The sequence below is a fragment of the Rhinopithecus bieti genome, unplaced genomic scaffold (genome assembly GCF_001698545.2).
Source record: "Rhinopithecus bieti isolate Rb0 unplaced genomic scaffold, ASM169854v2 scaffold_3734, whole genome shotgun sequence".
Taxonomy (NCBI): domain Eukaryota; kingdom Metazoa; phylum Chordata; class Mammalia; order Primates; family Cercopithecidae; genus Rhinopithecus; species Rhinopithecus bieti.
In genome coordinates, this window is record NW_016804423.1 from 1,248,844 (window position 1) to 1,269,780 (window position 20,937).

General features: G+C 33.9%; 1 protein-coding gene across 1 annotated transcript in view; it reads left to right on the forward strand.

The window, feature by feature from the left end:
• TNFSF13B (TNF superfamily member 13b) overlaps positions 1 to 19,717 on the forward strand; it is a 34,736-nt gene extending 15,019 nt beyond the window's left edge. The window contains exons 4-6 of the mRNA XM_017868190.1: positions 14,627 to 14,739; positions 14,828 to 14,978; positions 18,054 to 19,717. Of these exons, the coding sequence (XP_017723679.1) occupies positions 14,627 to 14,739; positions 14,828 to 14,978; positions 18,054 to 18,166 (377 nt within the window). The 3' untranslated portion in view covers positions 18,167 to 19,717. The remainder of the gene's footprint in view (positions 1 to 14,626; positions 14,740 to 14,827; positions 14,979 to 18,053) is intronic.
• Positions 19,718 to 20,937: the final 1,220 nt, after the last annotated feature.

Genomic DNA, 20,937 nt, shown 5'->3' on the forward strand with positions numbered 1-20,937 from the left:
TTACTTGCACAGTAAAATAAGAAGTCTTCTGGGAAAAGATAATAATATATTATTAATATTATTAGCATATAATATATAATTATATATGATATAATATATAATGTATTATAATAATTATATATAATAATATTAATATATTATTATCTTCCGGGGAAACAATATATTATTATTAGCATATTATATATTATAATATTATTAGCATATTCTATATATTATCCTATTGTATTATACATAACATCAGGTCGTGAGATGAAATCATGTTATGTATTCCGGGGATATGGAGGTTCAAAGGAGCAGGGCTACGTCCATCTGATATTTTGAGTTCCTATGCTTGCTCTCCCCATACTTTTGGCCAGACAGTGAGGGCAGAGGTAAACTTCACAAAACAGAAGAAGACAAGAGGGGTTTATCAGAATGTAGTCTCATGTCTTTTCTGTTCGTTTTTTTGAATTTTAGTCTAAATTTTGAATAGGTAATGCATTCACATGTTGCAAAAAATAAAAAAGCACAAAGAATGTGGATTGCTCTTTTCCCATCTGTTCATGCCCACGCTCACCTCACTTTTAGTTTCCTATGTAGACTTCAGACTCTCTCTCTGTTAACACAAACAAATGCAAATGTAGTTCTGCTTTCCTCCTTTCTTATAGTAAACACTTAAAACCATATTTGCAATACATATGATTTGAAAATGAGATTATAACCTGCATTCTTTACTTAACAATGTATATTGCAGAGATTTTGTTGCCTGTGTACAGAGTTGCTCACATTAAAAAAAATGATAGTATTCCATTGTATGAATTTAATGTATTTAATCATTCTCCTACCAATAGACTTCTTGGTGTCCATCTTTTGCAATGCAGGTGCTGCAAAAAATAATTGTGTGCATCCGTAACTTCTCATATGTCAGCCTCTGTGTGGGACAGACTTTGAATTTTGACAGTTATTGCTAAGTGGTCCTATAGGGATTATAAAATGTGATGCTATGACTGGCAGTAAAAGAACATCAGGTGAAAATAGCATCTCTTAGCTTTCTTTAAGCCATTATTTTATATGTTTTAAGAACCATTTGTATTTCTGTCTTTACATTCTTCCAATTTTCATTTCTATTTTTATTTTTTGTGAGCCATCTGTTCATATTTTTTCCATTTTTTTTCATTGGACTTTGGTCATTTTTAATTTGATTTCTGCAAGCTCCTTATATCTCAAGCAGATTAATTCTTTATATTACAAATTGCAAGCATTTCCTCCCGTGCTGTCATTTATCTTAATTCTGCATAAAGTTTTTTTCTGTCAAATTTATCCATTTTTTTAAAGGATTCTGGATTTGGGGTTGTGATTAGAAAGGACTTTTACATTTAAATGTATTAAGGAAAGATCTCATGTTCCTTCTGAAACCTTTATAGTTATTTTCATAATACCTTTAAATAATGTATCTATTTGCAATTTATCCTGGTATAAGATGTGAAGTATGCAACCAACTTAATTTTCCCCTGTGAGGGCATCACAAGTTTTTTATCGTCCGTCTTTTCCACACTGCTTGAAGATATTAACTTTAACTTTTATTAAATTCCCGTGTTTAGTCTATGTTTTTTTCACTTTTAAAATACTTTTCTGTTGTATCATATTGACTTAATGTCTGTTTATGCACCCCAATAAAATGGCATTTTGGTGACTAGGGCTTTGTTTTATTTTCTGGTAAATTTAATTCACTCATTTTTTTCTTTTACTTCTAGAATTTTCTGTTTTTTAAATTAAATATAGGAACTGTAAAATCAGCTAGGTAATTTACCTAGTTAAAAGGAAAAGAAAATGCCTGCTTTTTTTTTTTTTTTTTTGGATTTCATATTTATAAATTAAGAAAATACCCGCATGATGTACAAATCAAATCCAATCCAAGAACATGATATATATATTTATATTTGTTTAGTCTCCTTTTGTTTCTTTTAATATGTATTGAAATTTTCTTCAAGAAGTTCTTGCATATTTCTTATTAATATCATTAGAAGGTATTTTACCTTTTCAAATGCTATGATAGATAGAAACATTTTCTTTCTTTATATTTTCCAGCTGGTTGTTCTTTTATGTATAAAACCTTGAATTCCATGATATGTCTTTTCAATATTAGGGTTGAAATGTTTTGTTTTATTTTGGATTGCATTTCCCTAACATGACTTTGCCCAAAATTTTACTTTTAACTTCTCTGAAATAATTTTTCTGTGTTTCCCATGTATGCAAAACAGAGTTGCTCTTTGTTTTCTTATCTCATCTTAAAATAATTTTCATTTATTGGGTGATATAAATCAATTTACATTTACTTATTTCAGAAATGTATTTGGCTTTCGTTCATCATGTTGTGCTATACCGTGTATTGTTTTTCACGTTAACAAAAGAGTTTCTATTTTATAGTTTTGAAGAGATTGCTTACTACGTAGGCTATTTGCTTTGCTTTTTCTGTTAGTGTAGACTTCTAAATGCTAAATAATCGGGGTATCTACCTTTTCAGGTATATCTTTTTTATTGTAATTGAATTCATATAACATAAAATTAAATACACAATTCATTCTCATGTAGTATTCACAATATTTTACAACCACCAACTCTCTATCGTTCCAAAATATTTACTTCAGCTCCAGAGAAAATCCTATATCCATTAAGCAGTCAGTCACCATTTCTCTGTCTCCCCACGCCCCTGTAACCAGCAATCTGCTTTGTGTCTCTGTGGATTCACCTATTTCAGATGGTTTATATAAATGCAATCATACAATATGTGACTTTTAATTCCTGACTTCTTTCACTTAGCATAATGTTTTGAGATTCACCCACATTCTAGCATGTATTCATACTTCATTCCTCTGTATGAATGTATATTTTTCTATTATATGTAAGCCATAATTTTATGAATGGGCATTTGGTTTGTTTCCCCCTTTTGGCTATTGTGAGTAGTGATCCTGTGAACATTTGCATAAAGTACTTCCTGAGTGCCTCTTTTCAATTATTTGGAGTATACATCGATGAGTAGAATTGCTGATAAAATGTCAGCCTGTTCTCTACAGTGCTGCACAATTTTGCATTCCCCCCAGCAATGTACAAGTGTTCTAATTTTTCCACATCCTCACCAACACATCTTATTTTCAATGTTTTTATTATTATTGCCTTCCTAGTGGGTGTGAAACCATATCTCATTTTGGTATTTATTTGCATTTTACTTATGACTGATGATGTTGAGCATCTTTTCATGTACTTTTTGGTTTTTGTATATCTTCTTTGGAGAAATATCTATCCAAGTACATTGTCCATTTTTTAATTGAGTTGTTTGTCTTTTTGTTGTTGAGTTGTAAAACTTCCTTATATATTATGGATACAAGACCCTTATCAAATATCTGATTTGCAAGTATTGTCTCCTATTTTGTGGATTATCTTTTACTTTCTCAAGAATGTCATTTGAGGCACAAGAGTATTGTGCATTAGATAAATGAAGTAAAACTTATCTTTTTTTTGTTTCTTGTGATTTTAGTGTCATCATTGAAGAACTCAGGCCAAATTCAACATCATGATTCACCCATATGTTTTCTTCTAAGAGTCTTGTAGGTTTATGTCTTATCTTTAGGCAATTGATCTATTTTAATTCATTTTTGTGTGTGGTGTGAAGCAGAGGTCCGAAATCATCTTTTAGCATGAGGATATCTAGTTGTCCCAACATCATTTGTTGAAGAAGATGATTTCTTCCACATTGAATGGTCTTGGCACACTTGTTAAAAATCAGTTGGACATAGATGCATGGGTTTATTTCTGTACTCTCAATTTTATTTTGTTTGTTTATATGCTTTGCCTTATGCTGGACCACCGTACTATTTGGATTACTGTTAAAGTTATAGTAAACTTTGAAATTTAGTATAGTGAATCTTTCAATTTTGTTATTTATTTTTAAGATTGTTTTGGCTATTTGATACTCTTTTGCAATAACAAATGAATTGTAAGGCTGGCTTTTTCATTTTGGAAAACAAAAGGTCACTGAAATTTATATATGGATCAGACTGAATCTGTACATAATATTGGGTATTACTGCCATCTTAACACAACTAAATCTATCAATCCATGAACACAAGATATCTTCTCTTTTATTTATATGTCCTATCATTTCTTATAGCAATCTTTTGTAGTGTTCAGTGTTAAAGTGTTTTATGTCCTTCGGTAAATTTACTCTTAGGTGCTATATTCTTTTGAATGCTGTTTAGTCAGTTCGGTTTGCTATAACAAATTCCAGTAGACTGAGTGGTTTAAACAATAGTAGTGTATTTCTCACACTTCTGGAGGCTGGAAAATTCAAGATTAAGGTGCCAACCGATTTGGTTTGTGAATGGCGGTCTTTTCATTGTGTTTTCACATGGCTGAGAACAGAGACAAAAGCAAGTTCTTATATCTTTTCGTATAAGTACACTAACCCATCATAAAGACTGTGCCACCATGACCTGATTATTTCCCAAAGGCACCATCCCCTAATACCATCACATTGGAAGTTAAAATTTCAACATACCAATTTTGGGTGACAGAAATATTCAGTCTGTAACAGATGCTACTGTAAATGGGATTCTTTTTTAAAATTTCATTTTTAGAGTGTTCATTCCTGGTATATTGAAACACAACAGATTTTTGAGTGTTGATCTTGTACCCTGCAACTTAACTGAATTCATTGATTAGTTTTAGTAGATTTTTTTGTAAATTCATGGATTTTTTTTTTTTTTTTTTTTTGAGACGGAGTTTCGCTCTGTTGCCCAGGCTGGAATGCAATGGCATGATCTGGGCTCAGCAACCTCTGCCTCCGAGGTTCAAGTGATTCTCATACCTCAGCCTCCCAAGTAGCTGGGATTACAGGTGCCCGCCACCACACCCGGCTAATTTTTGTATTTTCAGTAGAAACAGGGTTTCACCATGTTTGGCTAGGCAGATCTCAAACTTCTGACCTCAAGAGATCTGCCTGCCTCAGCCTCCCAATAAGTGTTACCAATAAGTAATACCAGTAAGTGTTGGTATTACAGGCGTGAGCCACCACGCCTGGCTGAAAATTTTCTACATATAGGATTATGATATTTGCAAATAGAGATTGTTTTACTACTCTCCTTGCATTTGGATTTTTTTAAATTTCCGGTATACGTTGAATAGCAGTGGTAAAGGCAGGCGTAGTCTTGTTTCTGATGTTAGGGTAGTCTTGAGGATTATTACATTTATATTCATGATTGATTGTGGTCTGTAGCTTTTGTGGTGTCTTTGTCTGGCATTGGTACCAGTGTAATTCTAGATGTACAGAACAAGTTAGGAATTGTTCCCTTCTCTTTTATTGTTTTGTGGAAGAGTTTGAGAAGATTGATGTTAATTTTTATTTAAATGTCTAGTAAAATTCACCAGTAAAGTCATCTAGTTATGAATTTTGAGGGAAGACTTGGATTAATTTAAACGCTATACTGGTTATAGGTCTGTTTAGATTTTTTATTTATTTTTTGGTCAATTTTGGTAGTTTGTGTGTTTTCAGGAATTTGTCCCTTTCATCTACATTATCTAATTTGTTGGAGTAGATTATTATAAATAATAAAAAGGTATAAACATTTTATTTCTAATAGGCCATTAATAATGCCTCCATTTTCTTTAACGATTTCATTAATTGGAGTCTTTTTTATTGGTCAATGTAGCTAAATGAGTGTCATCTTTGTTCATATTTTTCAAAAAACCAGTGTTCAGTGTTATTGTTTCCAGTCTTTTCTGTTGTTCCTTTTTTTTTTTTTTTTTGATGAAATGGGGTATCTGTCACCCAGGCTGCAGTGCAATGGTGCGATCTTGGCTCACTGCAACCTTCGCCTCCCAGGTTCAAGTGATCATCCTGCCTCAGACTCCCAAGTAGCTTGGACTTACAGGCATGTGCACCACACCTATGCTAATTTTTTTTTTTTTTTTTTTTTTTTTTTTGTATTTATATAGAGACAGGTTTCACCCATGTTGGCAGGCTGGTCCTCCAACTCCTTACCTCAAATAATTCACCCGCCTTGGCCTCTCAAAGTTGCTGGGATTACGGTGTGAGCCACACGCACCCAGCCCTTTCCATTGTTTATTCCATCTACCTTCTTTATTATTACCTTCTTTATTTATTTATCTGATCCTTATTATTTCTCCTTCTGTTCAATTTTGGGTTTAGTTTCCTCTTCTATTTCTGTTTCCTTAAAGCTGAACTTAGAATATTGAGTTGAGATATTTTTAACATAGGCATTACAGTTGTGCGTTTCTTTCGAGCTACTTTCACTGCTTCCTATGATTTATGCTATGTTGTGTTTTTATTTTTCAAAACCTCAAAGTATTTTCTATTTTCTTCTATGATTTACTCATAGATCAATTTGTTGTTTAAAATTTGTCGGCCGGGCGCGGTGGCCTCAACCTGTAATCCCAGCACTTTGGGAGGCCAGAGACGGGCGGATCACGAGGTCAGGAGATCGAGGGACCATCCTGGCTAATTATGGTGGAAACCCGTCTCTACTAAAAAAATACAAAAAACTAGCGGGGCGACGAGCGGGCCTGTAGGTCCCAGGCTACTCGGGAGCTGAGGCAGGAGAATGGGGTGAAACCCGGGAGGCGGAGGCTTGCAGTGAGCTGAGAGGCTGGCCACTGCACTCCAGCCTGGGCGGCAGAGCAAGACGAGCAAGACTCCGTCTCAAAAAAAAAAAAAAAAAAAAAAAAAAAACTTGTTCAATTTTCACTTATTGGTGAGTTTTCCAATTTTCCTTATGTTATTGAAGGTAGCTAGAATGAATGCTTACTAGAGATTCATTTCAGGTAAAGGAAAAAAACATAAACAGGTTTCAAAGTCAAAGGATGAAAAGCATATCTTTTTAAAATAAACGATATTTGTAGAATTTAAATATTTTTAAATCTAATGAGAATTATTTTGTTGCACAACATGGTCTATCTTGGTGAATGTTCATGTGCACATGAGAATATGTATTCTGCTGATTTTGGGTGGAGTGTTTTCTATATGTCTGTTAGGTTCAGTTAGTTTACAGTGTTGTTGAAGTTCACTATTGCCTTATTGATCTCTTCCCTAGATGGTCTAGCTATTATTTCAGGTGAGATACTGAAATCTTCAGCTGTTACTGTAGAAATGTCTATTTCTCCTTTCAGTTCAGCCAATATCTGCTTATATCTTGAGGTTCTGTTGAGTGATGTTTATAATTATTAGGTATTCTTGATAAATTAACTCTATTATCAATATTTAATACTCTCTTTGTCTCATAAAAATTTTTGACTTAACACGTATTTATTCTGATATCAGTATTAGTCATCCCTGTTCTCTTTGGCTGCTATTTGCAAGGAGGCATATTTGTCATCCTTTGATCTTGAAACCTTGAAACACAAAAACCTGTTTGTGTTTTTGAATCTGAAGTGAGTCTCTAGTAGGCAGAATATAATTAGATCATGAGTTTGGGCTTTTAAAAATTTATTTTGCCAATCTCTGTATTTTAATTGCCAAATTTAAATTCAGTTCATTTATATTTAAAGTGATTACTGATAAGGAAAGAATTACTATGTTGCTGTTTGTTTTTTTATAAGTTTTGTTCCTCAATTCCTTTATTTCTTCTTTATTTTGTTTTAATATACCTTTATAAGTACACCATTTTGTTTTCTCTTAATTTCTTTTGTGCATTTTAAAAGTTATTATCATGGTTGTTATTCTGGTGATTACAATAAACATCCTAAATTTATAACACTGTGGTTTGAATTGATAACAACTTAGCTTCTCTCTTATGTTGTTATTGTCACAAAATATACCCTTAAACACTGTAAGCCCTTAACATAAATTAATAATTATTATTTTATGTATTTGTCTTTTAAATAGTATAAAAAACAAAAGAGAAGTTAAAACTAAAAATACACTTACAATGGCTTTTATATTTACCTACGTATGTACCTTTACTTCTATTCTTTATTTCTTCATGTATCTTTCAGTTCTCACTTAGTGTTTTTTTTTTTTTTTTTTTTTTTTTAAATTTCTATCTACTTTAGCATTTCTCATAGGGTAAGTCTGCTACCAATGAACTCCCTTAGTTTTCTTTATTTGAGAACACTTTAATTTTTCTTCACATTTTAAGGATATTTTCTCACATATGGAATAGAGGGTAAACAGTGTTTTTCATGCAGTACTTTAAATATGTAATTCCCCTGCCTTCTGGCCTCCATGGTTTTTGATGACAAATCAGCTATTAATCTTATTGAGCATATTTTATATTTGATGAATTGCCTCTCTGCTTTCAAGATCTCCTGCTTGGCCGGGCGCGGTGGCTCAAGCCTGTAATCCCAGCACTTTGGGAGGCCGAGACGGGCGGATCACGAGGTCACAAGATCAAGACCATCCTGGCTAACATGGTGAAACCCCGTCTCTACTAAAAAATACAGAAAACTAGCCGGGCGAGGTGGCGGGTGCCTGTAGTCCCAGCTACTCGGGAGGCTGAGGCAGGAGAATGGTGTGAACCCGGGAGGTGGAGCTTGCAGTGAGCTGAGATCTGGCCACTGCACTCCAGCCTGGGCGACAGAGTGAGACTTCGTCTTAAAAATAAAAAAATAAAAAAAAAGATCTCCTGCTTGTCACTATCTTTTAATAGCTTGATTTTAATAAGTTCTGGTAGGAATCTTTTGTGTTTACCCTTCCTGGAGTTCACTGAATTTTTTAAATGTGTACATTTATGACTTTCTTCAACATTGGAAAGAGTTTGGCCATTATTTCTCCAAATATTTTTTTTTCATATTTTCTCTCTCTTCTCCTTCTGTAACTCTCATAATGCATATGTTCATCTACTTAATGTATCCTGGGGGTCTCTTATAATCTGTTCACCTTTCTTTATTCTTTTTTATTTTAACTTTATCTTTAGAGCCATTTTAGATTCACAGAAAAATTGAGAGGAAGGTAGAGAGATATCTCATTGACCTCATATTCCCTACTGATGCATATCCTCCCCCATTATCAAATCCCCCACCACAGTGATACATTTGTTACAACTGATAAACCTACACTAATATATCATTATCATCCAGAGTCCAGGGTTTACATTAGGGTTCACCTTAGTGTTGTACTTTCTATAGATCAGCACAAATGTATCATGGCGTGTATCCACCATTGTAGTATTAGAGTATTTTCACTGTCCTGAAAATTCTCTGTGTTTCACTCCAACTACCTTTCCCTTTCCGCTGCGTATCCCCTGGAAATGGCATTTTTAAAATGTCTCTATAGTTTTAACTTTTCCAGAGTGCCATGTAGTTGGAATTGCACAGTATGTAACATTTTCATTTTCACTTCTTTTTTTTTCAGTAATAGAAATTTAAGTTTCCCCCATGATATATCAGTGTAGGTTTATCAGCTGTAACAAATGTACCACTCTGGTGGGGGATTTTGATAATGGAGGAGGATATGCATCTGTAGGGAGTATGAGGTCTATGAGATATCACTGTACCTTCCTCTCAGTTTTTCTGTGAATTTAAAATGGCTCTAAAAATGAAGTTTAAAAGAATAAAGAAAAGTGAACCGATTATAAGAGACCCCCCCAGGATACATTAAACATATGCATTATGAGAGTCACAGAAGGAGAAGAGAGATAAAATTTGAAAAAAGAACATTTGGAGAAATATGGCCACACTCTTTCCAATGTTGAAGAAAGTCATACATTTACACATCTAAAAAGTTCTGTAAACTTCAAGGAGCGTAAAGACAAAAAGATTCCAAATCTTATTAAAATCAATGTGTGTGTTTCAATTTATTTATTTATTTTTAACATGTGGATGTTCAGTTGTGCTGGTGCTATTTTTTTTAAAAAAACTATCTTTTCTTTATCATACTGCCTTTGCCCTTTGTCAATGATCTGTTGATTATATGTGAGTCTAGTTTTAGGCTCTTTATATTGTTTCGATAATCTGTTATTCTCTTCTTTCAATAATACCACATTGTCTCTATTACTGTAGGTTTATAGTAAGTCTCAAAGTAGAGTAGTGTTCGTTCTCCCACTTTGTTCTTATCTTTTAATATTATGTTGGCATTTCTGTCTTTTGCTTCTCCATATATTCTTTAGACTCAGTTTGTTGATATTCAACTTGCTTTGATTTTGATTAAGACTGCATTGAGTCGCCTGGACACAGTGGCTCATGCCTGTAATCCCAGCACTTTGGGAGGCCAAGGTGGGATCACAAGGTCAGGAGTTTGAGACCAGCCTGGCCAATATGGTGAAACCTCCTCTCTACTAAAAATATAAAAATTAGCCAGCCGGGCATGGTGGCGCGTGCCTGTAGTCCCAGCTACTCTGGAGGCTGAGGCAGGAGAATCACTTGAACCCAGGAGGCGGAAGGTGCAGTAAGCCAAGATCATGCCCCTGTCTCCAGCCTAGGTGACAGAGCAAGACTCGGAAAAAAAAAAAAAAAAAAAACACCATTGCATTGAATCTACAGGAAGAACTGACATCTTGACAATATTAAGTCTTCCTATTTATAAACATGGCGTACCTCTCCATTTATTTAGTTATTTAAATCTTTTACATATTTTGTTGGATTATTCCTAAGTGTTTCATTTTTTGAGGTAATCATCTAAATGCCATTATATTTTTAATTTCAAATTCCACTTGTTTATTACTGGTAGAAAAGAGTTAGATCACTGGTAGAAAAGTGATTCGCTATTGAGTGTTAATCTTGTAATAATGACTTTATTCTTTTGGTCCACTGAGTAGTTTATAATTTTCTTTCTTTGTACGCCTTGAAGTTTCTTCTTGAAAATTGGACAGTTTGGATGTTACGATGTAGCAAATCTGGAACTCAAAATTACTCCCGTCCTCAGGGTTTTCTGTTGTTAACTGATGTGGACTGCAGTTGTTCACTTGTTTAGTAATTTTTCCAAAGTTACCTAGACTCTATTCCTTGTCCTGTGTGGAGTCTTTCTTCTATTATCTGTTTTCTTGGCCTGATAGAGATTATTTTATTGCTAATCCTCATCCTGACAGAGATTTTGTTAAACATTAGAAGTCGAAAACAAAATAAAATCTCTCTTGGTGTTTACAAACAGCCTCTGAACCGGGGTATTTCTTCAACCCTTCACTAGGCTGTCTGCAGTTAACCTTAGTCTTTATCTGCTGTTTGCAGAGAGCCCAGGTAAGTATGTGGGTGTGCATATGTGTGTGTGTGGATATTGGAGGAATAAAGACAATAAATAAAAATAAGTAAACATGTTCTCTATCACTTTAATAAGATTATTGCCAGAAGAGATGATAATATGCCTAAGTAAAATATTAAGAGACAGTAAGAATAGAGACCTACTATGTACTTGTTTTATTTTCTATGCTGACAATACACCAGTGACATTTACTAAGAAGTGGGTCTTTAATTATATAGATATTAATTGAATGTAAAACATCTAAGAAATCAATCTAAATTATTATGAAAATTTTAGTAAACAAATATCTCTAGCCAAATGTAAACAACTGGTTTTAGAAATTTGTATTTTACTTCAATTTAAGAGAATATACTAGCTCAATGATGGAAGGCATTTCATTACAAGAATTTCAGTAAGTTGGTAGTAGAATGCTTTAAAAAAACCAATTGAATACCTGCGATTAATTTTTACAGTACATTGCTATTTTGAATTATATTATGTTTAAATTTGAATTAATTAATAAATATTTGCTGCATGTCTACTGTGGGTCAGTCATGATGTTAAGCCCTGGGAAAATGACAGGGAACCAAACACAAGTGGCCCTTTAGCTCAGAAAATTTAGTATCTATCAAGTGTATTATTTTTTTAAAATCTCTCTTCACTCCAAGCATCAAATGAGTATCATTAAGCTATGAAACCAACTGCCTTGGTGAAGTCATCAGTTTGTGTTTTACAATATTGACAGTAACTGTATTAACTCCTTCTCATTTTTCAGCACTCCAAAAAGTGCTTGGCATACATTATGTCATTTAAACAAAATTAAAAACTATTTTATTATAATCTTTTCACTGAAATTATATCATAAAAGAAGCGATGATGATTTTGCATTTGTAATTTGTCATTGAGGTGATCTTGTGTTAACTATTACTATACAAGAGGGCTTTTCTTTTAAGGAAAATGTTCCCTTCTTTAGGAAAAGCCAATTAGGGTGATGAGACCTGTATGTGGCTCCTGGGAGTGAGCAAGAAGCACAGGTCGACAAGAGCATGTGCTGAAGAAGACCTAGGAAGTTTCTTGATCCACTCATAGATCCTCCATCCTTCCTCCCCACTCTCCCTGACATCTTTCCTCCCTCTGTCTATGGTAATAGGAACTCAAAGGTCTGACTAAGGAAATGTTATTTATTTCAACTTGAATTTACAATATAATTTGTTTTGTTATCACCTAGGATTCTTACTCCTTAGAAACAATCAGAAATATGTGGTTCGTATTTTACATTCTTCTCTCAATAATCTTATTTGGACTGGGAGTATAAATTAGTGTAGCCATTATGGAAAATAGTATAAAAGTTTCTTTAAAAATTAAAAATGAAATACCATACGATCCATCAATCCCACTACCAAGTATATATCCAAAGAAAATGAAATCAGTGTGTCAAAGAGATATCTCTCATCCAAGGACTAACCATGCCCCACCCTGCTTAGCTCCTGAGGTCAGACAAGATACAGTGCATTCAGAGTGGTGTGACCACAGATGAGATATCTGTACTTCAATGTTTACTGCAGAATTTTTCACAATAGCCAAGATACTAAATCAACCTAAGTATCCATCTGCAGATGAAGGGATGAGGAAAATGTGCGATGTATACACAGTGGAATACTATTCAGCATAAAAAGAAGGAAACCTTGTTGTTTTCAGTAACATGGATGAACTTGGAGGACATTAGAACAAGTGAAATAAGCACAGAAAGACAAATACTACATGATCTGATGTATATGTGGAATCTAAAAAAAAAGTCAAATTCAAAGAAGTAGAGGGTAGAATGGTGTTGACTAGTGGCTGGGTGGGGGGGGGGGGGTGAAAAGATGTTGGTCAAAGGTTACAAAATTTCAGTTAGACTGGAGGAATACTTTCAAGAGATCTCTTGTACAACATGGTGACTACAGTTAATGAAATGTATTCTTGAAAAATGCTAAATGAGTAGATACTGTGTTCTCACCACAAAAATGACAACTATACGAGGTAACATATTTTAATTTGCTTGAGTCAGTCATTGCACAATGCCTACGTATTTCAAGACATCATGTTTTACATGACAAATATGTACAATTTTATCTGTCAATTAAAACATAAGATCAAAAAAGAATTTTATTTGGAAAAAGTTTAAATATACTTGGTTTGCCTTGGAAACACTATGTGAAGAAGGCACATACACTTGGCAGTTGTAGGTACGGAATGTGAGCACTTTGTTAACTACCACATCATCCTGTGCCCCTCATGAAAACCCACAGAAACAAAATGCTCTCTAATCTCAATTCTAGAAAAATTGTTATCTTCTTTGGCTTCTAGCCTATTGTCTGTTGTGGACTCTGAATTTTATTGTCGATTTTGTTTTCATTTTTGCTGTGATCAGGATGAAATTTGGACACAGGTATGGTCCACCATTACCAATTATACAGGGACATTTAAAGTAGGATTCTAGACTAACTTCCATAGCTCTGTTTTGCTATTTTATCCTTATATTACAGTCCCCCTAATCTTCTTTTTATTCATTTTACATCACTTAATTTACACTCTCCAAATTTCCCAACCTCTAGCCTTAGGGCTCACCCTTTACTCAGATAGTCACGTGACACGCCCATGAGAAATCCAGGGAATGTAAAGTATGAATTCACAGGAAAGGAGTGTCTCTGCTCTCTTAATGGGTTTTGATGTCCGAACGCACTTACAGATTCTGGCTCAGCAATGTAGTCCCTCATGTGCCTATTCCCTGATGGCTACTGTCTTCTCTCTGTCCCTTTCATCTCACCCTTGAGCACAGCGGCCTCCTTGTCACTCCCCAAGTGATTTTTGATGGGTAATGGAGGGGAATTATCAGTGAACTGAGCAGAAGCCATTGAAACTCAAATATCTTCGATCGTTGTTACAAATTTCCTTGACTGTTCTTAGTAAAGGTTGTGTCTTAGTCACTTTCTTCTTTCTCCCATAGGCTCCCTTCTGTTGCCACATTTGGGCCAAGGAATGGAGAGATTTCTTCCTCCCGAAACCTTTTGCCAAACTCTTGACATACTTTTTCCTCTCTGAGAATCAAAGGAAAATCTCTACTAGTGTGTTATTCAGAGAAATTTTGTCCACTTTTTGCTTCAAACTCTCTTATCCAGACCAACCTTTATTATGAAATAGCCGAAATATGGACCAATAAAGGAAAAACCCAGACATTCATATAAAGGGTTAGCTCTCGGGTTCTTGTATCTGATATATTAACCCAGGTTAATATATAAGTGATGGCAAAGAATCCAGTGCAGTAATGTGACTTGTCTTCTTCTTCTTCTTTTTTTTTTTTTTTTTTTCTGGATGGAATTATCTTCCAAGTTTCAGTGGTAGCTTAACAACTTAATGGAGGTGGAGGTGAAAACTGCCTTTCTTGGTTTCTTTCCTTATAAATGATTCTCTTCATTGCAGGATCTTACACATTTGTTCCATGGCTTCTCAGCTTTAAAAGGGGAAGTGCCCTAGAAGAAAAAGAGAATAAAATATTGGTCAAAGAAACTGGTTACTTTTTTATATATGGTCAGGTAGGTTCAAACCCTAATTTTGATGTTACTGTCGGAAGCCTCCCATTTTGTGTTCATTTCTGACAAAGATTTTTGGTTTGTTTCTCAGGTTTTATACACTGATAAGACCTATGCCATGGGACATCTAATTCAGAGGAAAAAAGTCCATGTCTTTGGGGATGAATTGAGTCTGGTGACTTTGTTTCGATGTATTCAAAATATGCCTGAAACACTACCCAATAATTCCTGCTATTCCGCTGGTAAATAATAGTTCTCTCACCCTGCTAATTGTGAAATGAAGAGAATTTGATGAAAAATCTGAGCTGCAAAATGTGAAAATGAAAGTGCTGTAAAATACGAATAGACAGAAAGACATTCCTCAATATATTGTGTTTTTAAAATCTTGAATGATAAGCTAGTCTGTTTTAATTGAGAAAGATGGAATTATTACTAATAACTTTACCATCTTTATATACATTTAGAAAGGGTAGTAACTTCATAGCAACTTCTACATTGTACATAGTACCTCTACATAGTAACTTCTACACTGAGAAAAATTCAACTATATTTTCTTCAACCCTTAATAACAACAATAATAATATCTGACAATGATAGAGTGATTACCACTGGCCAGGCACTCTGTTCTGCATTTTATATATGCATGCTTATTTAATCTTCCCATTTAAGAGAGTTGGGCTCTAGACACAGAGAGGTAACGTAACTTGTCCCAGGTTACACAGCTACTAATTTTTAGACTCAGTTTAAACCAGCCAGTCTGATTCCACACTGGAAGCAACCAAACCTCTTCTTGCCTGCTGTGGAAGAAATGCCCCTGGTCGGGTTTGAGGGTAAGGGAAAGTTGTACAATGGCTTCTGTCTCACACAGGTGACGTCTTGTGTCAGTGGACACCAGACAGGTGACTTAGGAATGTGAAAGTGTAGAAGCAACCTACCTTTGCACCCAGGAGCAGTGAGAGGCAGAGAGCAGGGCAGGTCTTGCAAACCTCAGGTCTGTTTCAGCTGTAATTGCCAACATTTCCTTCATTTTATTTTTCAAGGGTGATTTAAAATTAATCCAGGCTGGTTTTAAAGAAAACTATTTACCTTAAAGACATTTATTTTCTCTGTTGATTTTGTAAAAATCCAGAACCCTGAAGAATGGCTTCAGTTCCAGATGTTTACTATGAATGACCGTGTGACACACAGGAATGGAGACTGGCTATGCATTTTGAAATACTGTGTTTCAAAGGCATTTACAAACAAATGCCCAATAAGTCAGTTAGAAACTAAGAAAAATAGTTTCTAATAATGGAAATGATGTCATTCTGGATCTGCAGCCACAGATAGCATTGGTGGGGAGATGAGGAAGTTTATAAAATTAGAATTCCCTGATTTTCATAAAGAGATGTTTCCCTTCACCCAGTGCTGACTAGTAGTTTGGAGTTGCAAAATATTTATAAATGGTGAGACTACTCCAATCTGTTATTTATTTATATTCATTAATACTAAAAATTTTACAAATAACTCTTTAAAACATTTTTCTAATCATCTGCTCCTCTTACACTTACTTGCTATTAGAGGAGTCCGCTAGATTTCTTAAGGTGTCTTACTTTAAGAATAATTCACCTGACTTTAAAACTATTTTTCATTACTAGTAGCTTACTGTTGTATATGAGTCCTGTCCTCTAGGAAGTTTCAGGCTTACAATTTTAATCTGTTTTAGGGCAAATTTATTTAAAGCCATTAAAACCACACATTAGCGTATAAGTACATAAAATGTTTCCATAGTAACCTGAAAAGATGTGAATGGCCAATTTAAGAAACCCAACATAATATCAAAGAACCACTTACATAGATAAAGCTGAATCTTACTACTTATTGTGTTAATAAAATGTTTATTAGAAAAATTATACCTGATTGCTATAATCTGGAAGAATTGAAATAGCCAATGACTTAGTGTTAAAATGTTAAATAGACTCTATAGTTGTTCACACCCACCTAATCTTTAGAGTTAATATTACTTAATGCTTTGTGAGCTATGATCTTTGTCAAAATGTTAGCTCGTTTCCAATCTCTATGATAATGACAAGTCTGTTCAACAAATAAATCTCAATCATTTTATTCTTACTGCTTAAGATAGTCCACAAATGTTTTGTCAATTCTAGAAAGTGTACACATAACCTGTCATAAGTCCTAAAAATCTTTCTTTGGCTTGTAGTCTGTCTTTGCCCATTACAAAAAAGCGTACCCAGTAGGGATGGAAATTTTGTCATCCTTGATCACTACTGTAGGTTTTACCAGAAGGGTGCCTGGTACATAGTAAATGTTCAATAAATAAACTCCCCCTGGCTGCTGCCTGAGCAAATCCGCATGCTTTCGGCTTTAGGTAAGAATAGACATGAACATACATGTGTTTATGTAGGTACACTTTCACTATGCTAATGAAACAATGCAACTTTTCTAAAAATAGCCACAATTATTGACAATTCAGATGACAGTTTTATTGTTAGTTCGTTTCTTTATTCCTTTTCTTCCCCTTATTCCTCCTCTTTCTTCTCCTTCACATTTTTCTTTTGAAGTGGGGTAAAGATTACCCGATACATTGAGTGTAGTCCCTGAATGTACTTTGTATTACCAACTCACAGATGCATTTGTCCTTGTAAATTAGTCGCACACAGATTTATTGGTCATTTTTGAAGAGTTAATTTCATTGTTGTGTTTGATTATGAAGACAAATGTGGTTAGATAATAAAACAAAATATAAGAGGTCGTGAAAAGTAATCCAGATAATGCTTAAACCCATAGTCTGAACTCTCAAGAAAAACTGTATTAATAAATGTGGTATGTTAAGAAATGGTGTTTTCTTCACTTTTAATATTTATGGTTGTCATATGTATGTTTAAAATATAATTAGGAATATCTAGTATATATATATGTGTGTGTGTAATTTTCACATTTTATTTAATGTTATTATAAAACTTTCCTTGTCAACAAAATTAAATAAAATCATCACTAATCATTTAATATTCTATCAAGGAATGTGCCATGATTTACCTAATTGTTTAAAAGTTATATATTGGGCTTCTTTTGGGGAACTCCATTTTTTAAAGAGTAGGTAATAAATTCATAAATATCTGTTGTAACTCCTTTTGCTTATTTCTTCTAAACTTTTTTAGGCTAGGATAATTGCAATGGTTTAGAAGCCCACTGGTATATTCTGAAGTGTGGATGCCTATGTTAAAATTTTTTTTTTACAGAACAAAATAGTTTCATTTAGGTTTTTTTCTTTTCTGTTGTATAACCACTTATAGTTCTTGTAAATCATTTTTTCCTAGGCATTGCAAAACTGGAAGAAGGAGATGAACTTCAGCTTGCAATACCACGAGAAAATGCACAAATATCACTGGATGGAGATGTCACATTTTTTGGTGCATTGAAACTGTTGTGACCTACTTATACCATGTCTGTAACTATTTTCTTCCCTTTCTCTGTACCTCTAAGAAGAAAGAATCTAACTGGATATACCAAAAAAAAAAAAAAAAAAAAAAAAAAAAGTAGTTACCGTTGCCTTTTCTGTGAGCTATTTGTTTTGGTTTGCTGACACTACTCCAAAACAGGAAATTTAACAGACAGCCACAGCCAAAGAGTGTCATGTGAATTATAAGAAACCAGAGCCCATTTAGGGAAAGATAGAACTAGAAAGGCTTTTCACTAGAATTCCATGCTGAACAATTGAGTCATAGCTTCTTATCTTGAAGGAAGGACACAATCCAAAGGGGCAGTAAGGATTTTGTAAAATGTGGCATCCATAATTTACTATGGAACAAGTGCCCACATCTCTAGGACATTAAGACATTTATGAGAAATCTCAGGATTCATTTTCTATTTTTATGTTAAATGCACTCCCTCCTTTTGGTCAACATTACAAAAGTAAAAAATAAGAATTTTAGAAATCTTGCAGTAGTTACATGAAATAACTAAAAGTTTAAGTTTAAATATGAAACAATTTGGCTGGAAATAGTATCCATGTACTATTTAAGTATTTTATGGTTATTTCAAGTATGCAATTTCTATCTATGATGTAATATATTACCCACACATTTTTTCACAGGAGAGAGAGAATATCCTCATTTCCTCATTTGTTTATGCTCATGTGTATTTCCTATAATGAATTTCAGAAACTTTTAATGTCAGGTAATTTCAATTTATGCATGTAAAGCATTAATTGAAAAATAACTATAATTGTTCATATATAACAACATAATCTCCAACAGAAGTGACTGAATACATTTATACTAATGTAATGTAATTTCCCTTTATTTCTTCCTCTTCTGTTTCAAACTGCTGCTATTGTAGTTTACATATCCCAACCTTTAAAAATATTCCTCTTATTAGTTTTATATTCACTTTATAGAGGTTGAGTTTTAATTAAAATTCTTGGCATCCTGAAGTATGTCACATACCATGTACTCCTTATAAATATGTTGATATCTCAGAAGACATCATCCCGGTTTTCATTTTATAAAGTACCATACTTAAGAATGCTGTAATACTTATCTTTTATAACATGTTTCCTTTGCTTTGCTTGTCTTTTATGTCATTAGTTTTAACCGTTTACTTCATTTAACAGTTTACATCATTCAACAGTTGACTTCATTAAACAGTAGGTGGAAAAATAGATGCCAGTCTATGAAAATGTTCCCATCTATATCAAAATACTTTTCAAGGATACACTTTTCAAAACAAAGAAAACCATTTAAATTTTATGTTTAAAATCTAAACTTTAAGTTTAAACTTCGTTTAAATATCTGGTTCCTGTGATTTCGACTTCAGTAAGTTCCAATAAAATATATTTTGCAGTTCATTTTGTTTTACATTGTAATTTAAAAAGAAGAAGCGATAAGTGGAGTCAGAGTTTCAATGCTAGGAGGGGTGGTTAATGATTTTTCTGGTGTTGCTGCTAATATGGATTAACAAATAAAAACCTTCATTGCCTTTTGACTCATTGTCTGACTGAGTTTGTCTAGCAACACCCACCTTTTGCATTCTCACTGTATAATTAAATGTTATTTTTAAAGTCAGGTGAAACATGATAAATTAATTTGTGTTAGTATATGATCGTTTGGAAATGTGAATATTTTCCGTATCTGAAAAAGGATCTGTTCACATCTGCATCTGTCTAACTACTTAAACTATTTAGAAGGAGACATCAGTTATATTATTACCTTTAGAATTGAATTTATCCAACAGTACAGTATATTTTGTGGGATTTTTAGTACAATATTAAGTATATATTATTGGTATAATATTGACTATTTATATATATACTTATAATATTAAGTAGATGTATAACTGAGAAAAGCTAATACCAGGCCAAGCATTCTTCTCCTGAGGAACTGACTATGAGGTGGTAAATTCAACCAGGACAAGCATCTTGTAGGGATCACAAAAGGCATCACTGAGGGCAATCTCGTTGGCAGCAACCTCTTATCACATATTGGGCCCAACCCCCACTCTGCTGTAATTAGAGGTTGTATTAGTCTGTTTTCACACTGCTGATAAAGACATACTCAAGATTGGGTAATTTATAAAGAAAAATGGTTTAATGGACTCACAGATCCACATAGCTGGGGAGGCCTCACAATCATGGTGGAAGGCAAAAGGCACATCTTACATGGTGGCAGGCAAAGAGTGAATCAGAGCCAAGTGGAAGAGGAAACCCCTTATAAAACCATCAGATCTCATGAGACTTATTCACTACCACAAGGACAGTATTGGGGAAACTGCTGCCATGATTCAATTATCTCCCACCAGGTCCCTCCCACAACACATGGGAATTATGGGAACTACAATTCAAGATGAGATTCGGATGGGGACACAGCTAAACCATATCAAAGGTGCAATGTAGAATTCATAATCCTCACCATTTGAGGTTTGATTATGGTGACGAAAGGAAGACAACAGGTGGGATTATAGATATAAGAGAAGGGAGGAAATTCTTTAGCATTGGGCTAATCACTTTGCATGTTTTTAAAACTTTTTGACTTTTCGTTTTGAAATAATTTCAGACTTTTAAAAATATGGGAAAGAAAAGTGCAATGAAACCCTTATATTCTTCACTTATAGTCCCAGTGTTAACATCTTACAACACAAGGGTAAAAGTCAAGACACTAACATTAATACAGCAACTAATGCACAGACCCTGTGAAGACTGACCAC